This window comes from Brachypodium distachyon, chromosome 1, assembly GCF_000005505.3.
Source record: "Brachypodium distachyon strain Bd21 chromosome 1, Brachypodium_distachyon_v3.0, whole genome shotgun sequence".
NCBI lineage: Eukaryota > Viridiplantae > Streptophyta > Magnoliopsida > Poales > Poaceae > Brachypodium > Brachypodium distachyon.
In genome coordinates, this window is record NC_016131.3 from 66,519,514 (window position 1) to 66,531,928 (window position 12,415).

At 48.1% G+C, this 12,415-nt stretch overlaps 1 protein-coding gene across 1 annotated transcript; it reads left to right on the forward strand.

Annotated features, from left to right (window-relative positions):
- The first annotated feature begins 6,518 nt into the window (after positions 1-6,518).
- On the forward strand, positions 6,519-7,633 carry LOC100830355. Its single transcript, XM_003558271.4, has 2 exons — positions 6,519-6,926; positions 7,030-7,633. Exons 1-2 carry the CDS (start codon positions 6,625-6,627, stop codon positions 7,319-7,321), a joined length of 594 nt encoding a protein of 197 aa, XP_003558319.1. The 5' UTR covers positions 6,519-6,624; the 3' UTR covers positions 7,322-7,633.
- Positions 7,634-12,415: the final 4,782 nt, after the last annotated feature.

The window sequence follows — 12,415 nt, forward strand, 5'->3', positions numbered from 1 at the left end:
TGGAACATGCGCAAAACAACCAAACCCAAAACTAATTAATCTCCCGATAGGCTTAAACCCTGCGGCTGTGTCAGAGAGGCAGGCCATCGTTCCCATTTAGGCTGTGTTTGCATTGTAGTGGCTTAAACCCTGCGGCTTTGTGTAGAGTTTGCTTAATATACACCGTATTGTAAGAGTTACTTTATTCGTGACTCTAGATAACTTGGAGAGCGCGAACAGTCAACAACTGACTCTAGACGAGTCAATAAGAGCAAGCACAGGGTGGGCGCGCTAGAAAAAATCGAAGCGAAGGGGTGTTACTGTTAAGAAAGGAAAACTTCTCCAGTCAAGGAAAACTTCTCCAGTCGTGCTAGACTTGCTTATGGGACCCACCGACCCAATAAAAATAATACTCCGTATTGCTCTTTTCTCTCTTGCGAAATCACCAATTGCCCCAATCCTCTCCTGCGAAAATTCCCCGTTCTCCCAAATCTCCTCCTGGGATTTGCAACTACCTCCTCTTTGTCTTCAACCGCATCGGCAAGATGGTACCTGCCGGCGATTCCACCTCTAGGAGCTTCACCCTTTCCATGGGGTGATGCGCGTGGTGGCTGGAGATGGGGCGAGGAATTGCAGAGTTGAGCATGTTTGTAAAATTTGGTGAACGATTGGGTTCCATTTTTCGGATGTGTGTTTCTGAAATTCTAAATCTTGTGCGTGTGCATAAATAGATGAAGAGTAGCAGCCAGCCAACAGCTAGCAGCAACGGTATTTTTCTTTTGAATGCAGCAACTGAGCCCAACCGTCAAACTTATCTTGGGCCCCACAAAAGTCAAACGAAAGTTGGAACCGGATCATGTACTAGAATCGGTGCCCAATTTTTTTTTTCTTAGCTAGCAGTGGTGCAATGGCTAGCACCAGTACGTGTGGTACTTTTTTCCTTCTTAGCGGTGCTTGTTGACCAACGCTGGGCTTGCTCTAACTAGCAAGGAAAAACGGTTGGCTTCGAGCACATCTTTTTTTTTACCCAGTTTATCTACCGTCGCCCGTATGACATGGTGGTTGCTGCGACTTGAGGTTTTTCGGAGAAACAAGAGCGATTGGTGCATTGCCGAGAGGAATTGCAAGGGTAAGCAAGGTAGAAATTGGATGTGTGAGTAGTTTCTTATTTGTGTTTTCTCAGGCAAAGAATTTTTTTCTCCCAGTATTTGCACAGACTAGAGATATACACAATTATAATTGTTATAAAGGTTGCAAAATGCAGCCAAAAAATTACTGCCTCCGTTCCTAAATTTGAAATCTCACCTAATAATAAAAGGAGGAAAGCTTCTTTCGTCGTCGTCCGTCGCTAGGCGCTTTCGTAAGCTGCCGAGCAGAATTGCCTCCGTCCGCGTTTCCAGTCCCCACCCGATGCCGAAAACAAAAAAGCCGATCCCACGCCCAATCTCCTTTCTCTCCCCATCTCGCTGGCCTAGATCTCTCTCTGACCTTTCTCCCCGCATTCCCGCAAGGCTGCAATGGCCAGACGCACGAACCATGACAGCCTCGACCGACTGCGGCGGGGACGACAACCCATGAGGGGGAGAAGGCGAGAGCGCCTGGTCCACGCCGTTCGTCAGCGGGCCGTCCCGCCCCAACGTGCCGACGAGCCCCACCCACGGCGCTGCTCTCCCGCGTAGCCGCTGCCACGCCTAGCGGGTCTCGCACCGCCGCATACGGCAGCGCATCTTGCTCCCCCGACGTCTCCCCTCGCTCCGCCGCTCGCCACTGCAGCCGGAGAGCTGCCCCTCCCAACCCACAAGCCCCGTGCGCCGCATTGCGGGTGAACCGGCCGCGCCAGCACCGCACTGGAGCTGGATGTCGTAGCCTCGCCCAAGCTCCGGACCGGAGAGCACCTCGTAGGCCTCGCACGCCCTCATGAACCGGACGGGCGGACTCCGCCGCTCTGGTACACGTCTGGGTGCCACCGCACGCCTGTACGCATCGCGCGTGAACCGGCCAGGACATCGCCAGCACCTCGCGATTGCTTTGGTTGTGCTTTTCTGTAAACAACTTGCAAAGGTGATCAGGTTGTCATTGTTTCTTTTTACATGATTTGCTGTTGCTGGCCCATTCTGAAATTATAGTGCAGTGATTTTTTAGTTTTGGCGTATTTTTGTTACCACTGAAACTGTCTTGTTCAAAACCTGAAAATCATTCTTGGTCCATATAATTGACACCAGAGGACATGTCTTGATGTTATCCAAAAGAATACATAAGATATTTGCACGAGTAAATTGACAAATTTGTGAACTAAATTAAGAAGATTCAGATGGATGCTCTAAAGGGCAACCTTAATTTTAAACAACATTGATGTGGATTTTTCTTATTCTCACGGAGATATTTATTAGGGCATGTGTAATTCATTTCGATTAAATGTCATGTGTCGGTTTTTTCTTCTAAAATGTGACTTAAGAGGCCGTGGCAACGCACATGCACTGTACTAGTTTGTACTAAAACAGCAAGAATTTAGGAACGGAGGAAGCATATGGAAAAATGAACAAAGAACTCTAAACCAACCCCCAAAACCGAGGGAAAAAACTTAACTACTAAATAAACTTCTTCATTACCTTTAATCTCGAATCACTGTCTGCATAATAATATTCTAAACTTAACTAAAAGCGGGATAATAGCTAGAAGCACCGAAACACGAACGCGTAGAAGGCCTCGTTTAAGGGTCCGTTTGTTTGGGCTCCTAGGAGCTGCTCCTACAGCTTCTAGGCTGTAAAAACTGGAGCCCAAACAAACAACGAAACTTGGGCCAGCTCCGCGCAGCGGATTGACAGAAGCGCTCCCCAGAAATAGCCTGCGATCGGGAATCTGCGATATTGGTGCTTCTCCCAGCGGAGGCAGCTCCAAATTGTGTCTTTTACTAGTTTACCCTCCCACCAAACTCCATATTACACACAAATTACCCTTACCGGTTCGTTCTGTTTCCCCTCCGTCTCCCTCGAGCATACCCCGAACCTCCCATCGCTGCTCCCCTCCCCCACCCGCGCAACCATACGGATCCTCGCTGACCGGCACCGCAGACGGGAACCCCTCTCCCCCAACCCAATCGACCGCTCCGCCCTCCCCTATCCGCTCAGGCCTCAGCCCCTACCTCTCTCTCGGCCGCCGCCGCCCTTCTCTGGCCGGCGGAACGGAGCTTCCCCACGACACCGCCCCAAGACCCCACGGTTCCGGCTGCCTTCCCCTATCCCCTCAACAGCCCCCTGCTACAGAAGTTCACGCCGGCAAGCTCATCTTCTACAGCGGCCTTCTCCTTTTCTCCGCTTCCCAGTCGCCCATCCAGCTCCGCTCTCTTCTCTTCCATGTCCCTCCGCGCCGCCCCTGATTGATGCCCCCACCACCCACGGCCTCCGCCATCAACCGGCTCAAGAAGATGGGATGCGGCCACAGCCTGCCCGATGGGGATAATCTCTAATTGTATTACTCCTTGGTTGGCATCCACCACCAGCCGCCTCCGCTAACAACATGCATCACTGTATGCAATGTTAAAAATATAATAATCGGCATACTCTATGATTGGGATTATATACATGCTAGTTGTGTTGCTGTATGCCATATCAAAAGGAATCCTATTTTTGGGAAGGAAAGAACTGGTAATAGTTACTGTAGATAGTTATATCTTGGTAGCGTTCAAAATATGTATAAGTTCAACACCATTTTTTTTTTGCCAAAAATTCATTACTTCTTCCACAAATAATAGTAAACATTTGTGTTTCACTTGAATTATTAATTTTCATACAAATAAGTACAATTTTCAGTTTAATGGTAGAGTCAGCAGTTATACCCAATTTACAGGATTTAATCTATTCAGGTCATTTCATCATATTTCAGTTGCAGCCACAGTCAGACCAGCCATAGAAACAAACGGACATCGGACAGCTTCAAACTTCCAGCCGTAGCTGGCAGCCACAGTTGATTCTGGGAGTTGGAGCTGTAGAATCCGCGGCTGTGAAGCCGCAGCCCAAACAAACAATTACTCCTCAGTCATCTCCAACGACAACACCACCGTGCCGCAAACCACATTGCTCGGCGCTCCGCGTTCCCCGGACGCCGGGGCCTTCCATCCTTGCAGCTTGACCCTCTCCTGGAACACCCGCGTCCCCTCCGCCAGCTTCACCCCCTTCCTATCGCGTTCGAGGCCCCTCTTCTCATCCTTGGCGCACTCGTCTTCGCTGTCGTCGTCCCCGAACAGCAGCGCGTCCAGCAGCGGCACCCGCGCGCGCCCGATCACCGTGGCTTGGCCGGAGGTGTGCGGCTCGTCCGCGCGGAGCACTCGCCGGCCGCCGTCCATGCCGAAGCCGTAGTCCTTGCGCACGGCCTCGAGGTCGACGGACATGCGCGGCCAGCGCCTGCTGTCAATGCTGATCGCGAAGGCTTGCTTCCACCCATCCACATGGCGCTTCTCGACGGGAAGCTCCAACGGTCCTGTCTGGCTGTCGCCGAGGTACACGTTGAGGAAGGTGAACGGCTTCCAGCTGGAGTAGCCGATCATTGGTACTGCCTCTGGCTGCGCCAGGGTGAGATGCAGCTGCAGCCGGCGCCGGCGGGGTGTGCGCAGGTGCAGCTGTTTCGTGATTTCTACCTGCTGCCGTTCGGCCGGCTCCGGCTCCGGCTTCTCCATGTCTCGTTGCTGATGCATGCGTCAACAACCGGACGAGACTTGGAAATTAAGGTGTGGTTTGTTATATAGCTTGTGCACAAAGGGATAGAAATTTCGTAAGATATGTTTGTTATAGAGATTTCGTTTAAATAAAGAGACATAGGGTATTTTTTTTTGAAAAAAGGACAGAGTCTCCCACACGTACGTAATAGGTTGAGGAATAGAACTTAAACAAAGATACGGATGAAATCGGTTGGGTTATCTCACAATCAAAACTTAACTGCACATACCTGCGCAATCAAAATCAGTTGAAGGCTTCGACGTTTCAACATGACACATTGCGACATTGTACTTTGACCGACCACAAAAAAAAAGTACAGGACACCGCGAGTACTTGATTCAGCCAGTGCAGAAATTGCGTTGCGGAGGCGCATGACCAAAGGAACACCTGCTGACCTGCGTCGTCTACCGCAGCCGATTCGGGCATCCCCTGGGATTATGTACACGTACGCGTGATATATTCAGCCTTACGGTACTCGAGCTCCGTCGCGGTATTTCGGGGCTGTTTGGTTGGTACCCTGGAGTAATAGCCTGGCCTGAAGCCACCACCCTTGATTTATGACCTGAGTTTTAAAATCTCTACCTGATTTCTTCACAAGTTCAGAATCGGAGGCCTGGCCTCAGGCAGCAGCCCTCCAATAGAAGCACGTATTGGATGATTGATTACTTTTCAGGCATGTGACTTGAACCACAGGCTTGTCTCAAGCACATGTTTTACTCAGGCACTTCTCTCAGGTACCCAACCAAACAGCCCCTTAAACGCGGCAGTTGCCAGGCACGAACCCAAAGGAAGCAGTTGTTGGTCTGTATGGTTGTTGACTTGTTGCGCGTCCTCGCCCTCGGATTACGCAGAGGGACGCTGGCATGTTGAACGCAGGGTGAGGTTTCCGGTTGGAAATCAAGGATTTTTTTCTTGTGCTAAAAAATCAAGTGAAAGGTGTGTTATGGGCCTTAAGAATGTGTAAAAACATGAGAGGATATATTTTTCGTTTCTTATTTTTCTTTTAAGAACATCTTTCATTAATTCTTATAATTAATGAAAGTCTAGATCTCTTAATTCTAAAACAAGAAAAAAATCGTCAAAAAAAACCCAGAAGAAACTTAGTCTTCAACTACTAACTGCGTCTATCACTTTAACTTAAGGAGTAGTTTCTTATCTTAAGATAATTTCTTATTTTGCATAAAGTTAGAGGCAGTGACTGAACAACTCATGGAGTATTAAAAAGACTTCATATACTAGGAGTAGTATAGTTTTCTAAACAAACAAAAGGGAGTAGAAAGAGATAACCGTTGGTCAGACAAGGTAGTTGCCTGGTTGGAGCTGAGCGTACGTACGAGCCGCGTCACGTGGCGTCAAAGTAAACGCGCTTCAAGTAAGGATGGACAAGTGATTGACTGGCCGTTGACGTACTTCTGGATTCCCATCCTCTCGCTATGCAAGAAAGCCGCTGCCATTGCCCATTACTTCTGGACTAGTACGTCCGCAGCTGACAAAATAAACCCAGACCAGAAGTTGAGATGATCGAACTCAAGGGACGATATATAATGCGTGCTTCGTCACATCGCTCAAACAATTTTGTACGTGTTGTTGTCTCTTTTTTGGGTGGTATATTCGTAGGAGCCATTAAATGAGGACGCCTCTAAAAGATTACGTACTACTCTAAATGGATCGAATCCGAAGTGCTAAATGAAGCAAATCGTCGCCAGATCAGTAAATGCCAGTGTACGTCACGCTGGCGAGTAAAGGTACCCAAAGGAAGGAAACACCTCAGCAGTCGCGCCTCACGACTCACGCGTCTGCGCCCCGTCCTCAAGATAAAGCCGGCCGTGTTCCATCGCCTGTCTCCACCAAACCAAAGCCTCTCGATCTGCAGCCCTTTCGTGAGTAAAAATTCTTCGCTGGCAGTAGTACTCGACAGTTCACAGTCGACACCATGCAGGCAGGAAACAACGGCGTGCTGGGCGGCGGCCAAATGTACCCCTACCCGCCGCCCGGGACCATGGCACCGCCGGAGCACGGCGTCGTGGAGCATCCGCCGGCCGTGAACCAGAACAACTGGGGCGGCAACGACGCCAACACGCTGCTGGTGGTGGCCACTCTGATCACGACGCTGGCGTACCAGCTCGGGTGCAACGTCCCCGGCGGGTACTGGCAGGACACCAAGATGTCGGACGACGGCAAACGGGTGATCCACCTCGCCGGCGACCCCGTCATGCGCGACCTGCACCGCCCCAGGTACAGACCACAGATCAAGCACTTTTATATCATCCCCCTGCCCTGCTGGGCCCTGGTGTTTAATTTGGTTTCTGAACCACCCGGCCGGCCAATTGGATTGCAGGTACTGGGTGTTCATGGCGGCGAGCTGGATGGGGTTCCTGGGGTCGATGCTGATGACGCTGAGCCTGCTGGTGCGCATGCCGGTGGACTCGCGCCAGGTCCGCTGGTCCTTCGCCGTCGCCTACTCCAGCCTCGTGCTCACCTTCATCGTCTCGCAGTCCAACACGCACCTCTCCATCGGCATCGCCGTCTGGGTCGCCACCGTCGCCTTCCTCTGGCTCATGATCAGCGTCCGACCCGAGCACCGGGCAAAGATCATCCGTTTCTGCTGCTGCTGCTTCCGCCAGAATTAATTGACCCAATTAAGGCAACTAGTATTGCTAGCTAGCTGTCTTTGCCATTGGTTGATTCTCATTCCGCCTCTTGCCATTTTGGTTGATTCACAGGCATTCTGCTCTGTCTTAAGAATTAGTTGCATGTAGTAACTTTGTGACTCTGAGGTTGGACTATGCAAAGTTCAGACTTCGAGTTGCCAGTCGGAGTAAAAAAAATTAGATCGAAAATAGAGCAACAATGTTCCGGTTAGAAGCAAAAGCAGCCAAGCGGGAACGAAATTCTGACATACATAAATGAGAAAACATAAATCGTTTTTCACATGCTTCTAACCATTAGACATCTGGCCCAAGTGTTATCTACCCTGTCATCTGGCCATGAGTAATGTGGTGTGAGAACAGGAACGCCAAAAATTGTTTCAGTGTGTATTTTTGCTTGGTCTATAATTTTAGGACCCACCGTTCAGATTAACTTTCTCATCCCATCTACTTTCTCCACGAAGCTCTTGCAGCACACATCGACAATGGTTTGGGTACTCGTACTTCCGTACTTGGGTGAACGGCAAAAATAAGTTTATTTCCATCTCATCTACTTGGAGCGATGCAGCAGCCGGGATGCAATCCTGCACTGGGTGTTTGGTTCGTCTTGCATATATGGAAAGACGACGACGGCGCCAGAGGAGAAACAGCGGCGGCGGGGCTGCACGGCGGGATCTCAGAGGATGAACGACGGCGGGATTTCAGAGGAGGAACGGCGGCGGCGGAGGAGAAATTGGGCCGGCGGCGGAGGGAGGAGAAATTGGGGCCGCGCCGGAGAAAAAATAGGGACAGCGCCCGAGGGGAAATAGGGGCAGTAGCGGCCGACGAGAGGGAGCGGCCGAATCGGCCGTAGCCCGCGTACTGGGCTCCTGGCCGAAGAGGGCAGTTTTGCATCTCGGGTGCAGACTATGAATACGGCCCAAAAACTAAACGGCCTTCGGGCTGCATCTCGGGTGCGAGCCATTTGCGGCCCAAAGAAGAAAACACGCCCATAGTGTCATTATTTGTGCATTCTGGCCGCTCAGGCTGATTCCATCATGCCGGGCTGCAAGTTGTGTCCCAATTCTTAGGGTTGTGCAGTGAGCCATCAGCCCGGGCAATTATCAGGCCCAGAGTCTCGTCAACGGGCATGGACCTTTCTTGCTCCCAGGCCCAACTCAGCGTGACAAGGAAGGCTGACCTGATCCTCAAAAAAAAAAAAAGGCTGACCTGACCGGACCATTTCGCCCGTTCGGATCCCCTTAAATAAAATCTTCGCCCGTTCGGCCCTTCGGCGTGGAGACTGGAGACTGGGAACCGCGGAACGCCGTGGCCGTGTGAAACAACGAGAGTTTGTCCGAGAGCGATTATTCAGATGAGTTAGACAGACGACCTCCCCCGGGCAACGCCTTCTCCAGACAGACTCCAGCCTTGTATACGCGCAACGGCGCAACCGAGACAAAAGCTGTGCGTGTGACCGGTTGCTCCTGCAACCCAAGAGCACTGGCATCCCGAAAGTTATCACAAATATTTTATTTGGGGATATGAACATTTTGTCCATAAAATCATCTCCCAATGACACCTCTTAAACGGATAAAATGGCATGTTTGTCCGGACACATCCTTAAACTTGCCCCAAATTTGGGGGAGGTTTAGGGTGTCCGGACATTGTCTGGTGCTCTCTTTTGTCCGTCCCGACCCCACAACAAGAGATGAGAAAAGTAGAGAAAAAAGTGAAAAGGAGAGGACAAAGGATAAAGAGAAGAAAAGCCTAATTTGGGATAGAAATTTGGAGGATGTGGTTGGGTGATGAGGATGAACATGAGGATGACATATGTCCATTTGCTCCCGCAAATGACCAAACAAAGGACATTTTGGGACAAAATTTGGGGATCCCATTGAAGTTGCTCTAACCTGCGGCCCTTGTGACACGGAAGATGCCCGCTGCACCGCACAGGGCATGCTGGCTCCCTGTCACTGTCCATGGCCTTTAGTACGTATCTGGGTGTGTTGGCAATTAGGCGGCATCGTCTGGATTTGATGGCAACGGGAAATATTCGTCGCCGCTGACCCCGCTAGGTCCGATCGACACTGACGGCAAGATATCCAGTGCTCCCACCTTTAGGGTGCTACCATGCCCCTAACGTGCGGTATTACTCCTAAAATGTTTTTAATTTTTTTAAAATAAATTGAGTTGGTTCATAAGATATCTGTCTATCATGTCAAAAAAGTTTCAGATCCAAATTCATTACATGCACAGAGAAACAAAAAAGACAAAATTTCTGGCACTATTCATGTTTGCATTTGTCTTTTTCGTTTCTTTCTGGATATAATGAATTTGAAGTTAAAACTTTGTGACATGGTAAACACATACCTTATGAACCCACTCAATTTATTTCAAAAAATTTGAAAACATTTTAGAGATGCTACCGTGCTCGGGAGCATGGTAACACCCCCTAAGGGGTGGGAGCACCGGATATCTTCTTCCCATCGATAGCCCTTCACCGGTTCACCTCCCCCGGTACGCCCGTCGCCTGGGCGGGCCTAGTAGCGCATAGCAAGCACAGTTTCGTGTTCGCTGTAAGGCCAACATGCAGTTCAACATGAAAAAACATACGCGCCTTATAAAAAGAAACGGAGGGAGTACTTGTTTATCGACTTGTTTCGGAAGACGTGTTAACCTTGCTGAAATTCGTGATCGTCACTCGTGAGCTCTCTTGCTAATTGCACATAAGAGATTTCCTGTAAATTTATTGAAAACGGGGACGATACACGGACCAGTGCACATAAAGCCTCGTAGTGCAGACTCGTAGTGTAGACATTTCAGCGAAGAACCATACCCCATGTCCCATGACCATACCGGTTAACGGCTAATTAAGGCTTCAAGGTACGCAAGATTAGATACTGAGCAACATGGTTTGGTAGATCCGGCGAAAATCAATCTGAAGTACGTACGGTTTACTTTAATTGTCCATGGTCATGTCGCATGCTTGCTGCCGTTTTCACGAGGCGCCACTGCCAGCAAGCACGAGTAGAGCGATGAATAAAGAGGACTTGATGCATACAGAAAAGAAAACAAGAGGTGTAGACTATTCGACGAACACCTGTCGAATTAATTAATGAACTAAATTTGTTTGACTTCAGCGTGCACCGCGAGGGCCTTGCTGATGGACTATGGACATCTTCTTAGTCTCACACTAATGAAAAGGATGCAGCTCTTCTGACTTCTGTATTCCCTTAAAAAAACTACTAGTACATGTTAAGCAGATAACAGATGGAGAAACGGATGCTGCTTTATTTTCACAAGGGGCAATAGGTTGTCGTCCCTATCCATTTATCCAACCATCTCATACACACATCTGCAAATTGCAACACATGAGAGTTAACTAAGCTAGTACTCGATCAAACGTTGACACATATCTCTATATTCTTGTTTTAATTTACTGGATTATCCTGAGGTTTGATGACAGCTGGAGCTAGCCCTGCAGCGACCCAAGACGGTCAGATTTTGTGCGATGATAACGCTAATGACAAAGGACTTGCATAAGCAAATAACAACCTGCTCTTGTTAATTGTTTTGCTCTGTACGTAGCTGATAAGCAGGTGGGGAAATCACATTTGTAAATCACCTGCGCTCAGTCGGCAGCACACGGCTACACCACATGTAACGTTAAAAAAGAAGAAGTTAAGGACTTGGTAATAACTTGGTTTGATGGTTAATTTGTGATTAGAGATAAATCTTGTTTTTTTCATCCAAAACTGTGCTGGAATTCAGGCTTTGTAAAAATAACTTTATTGTTTGGATCCGGCCTCCAGGATGAAAATCCAGATCCCAACTTCTTACCGGTCGTGGATCCAACAACGTCGGCATGTGTGTATCTCGGTCTCTCCTTGAGGGTGTTGTTTCAGAACAATAGCGATTTAGTCGTGTGTATTTTTGTCATCTTGTCATAGTATGTCATTGATACCATCTTCTTTACTAAAATTATTGCCGTGCGCATTCAAGAATGGAGAGGCCAAGATATTTTTACAGCGGTCGTTCAATGATGCCAATGTTTTTGGATAAGATCATTGTGTAATAATGTGTATTTGCTCCCTTCGTTATTGATTGATAGTATTGTCCCTCAACTCTTAAGGCAGATACATTGCCCTCATTCCTTTTGGCCCTTTGAATGTGTTAAACATCGTGGTAAGCTTGGTTCTTACAATGCATACGTTATATATGTAGTACAGTTATCAAATTATAGTCTACTTGAGCCCCTACATTTTAATTATTTTTTGAAATTCGAATTGTATTACTGTTTGGATTCATATTTTTACATTTGGAATTGAACACGTTGTGATGCGGTATGAGCAATCTGGTTTGTTTTGGATCTTTTCCACTCCAAATTTTGAGAAATATCCAGTCAATCTTATATCTATTATTGTATTGATACGTCGAAAATAATACATTTATGCAGGAACCATTCTCTTCTCATGAATTATTCAATATAATTTGTAATCATATGGCGGGGAGAAAATTAAAGGGAGTGCCTAGTTTCTTCTAAGCAATACATGCGCAAATATTTGACAGATCATACTTCTTGAAATAAACAGGCCCGTGAAAAATGGTGAGTTATGATCGTAAAAAAAGATGGTGAGATACAAATTTGAGAAACACATGGTACAAAAAAACATTCAACAAACACATGGTACAAAAAAAAGCATTTTATTGGACATGCATCATCCCATTTTTTTTTCCTCAAAAAATCATCCCATATTCGTACCAAGCAAATGAAATGTCTGTATATATTCCAAACGCGATTTAATGTGACATCGACTCCTACAGGAAAAAGCGTCTAATTGAACCTTTTTGTGCGGCATGCCCTACTTTCACTTTACCTGGAGCAAATGCCTTGTCTTGCTTCTTCGATCGGATACTAATTAATTCCTCCTGCTTGGTTAAGCCCTCGTGGCTGCGCCTGCATGAACATGTAGTATCTTTCAACGAGATCACTGACTAAGTGGTACTAGCCCGCGTCCATTGAACTGACCAATGTGAACTGGCTTAATACGGTCTGAAAAAACTCACAAGGGCCTGCCCGGGGGAGGCACGCAA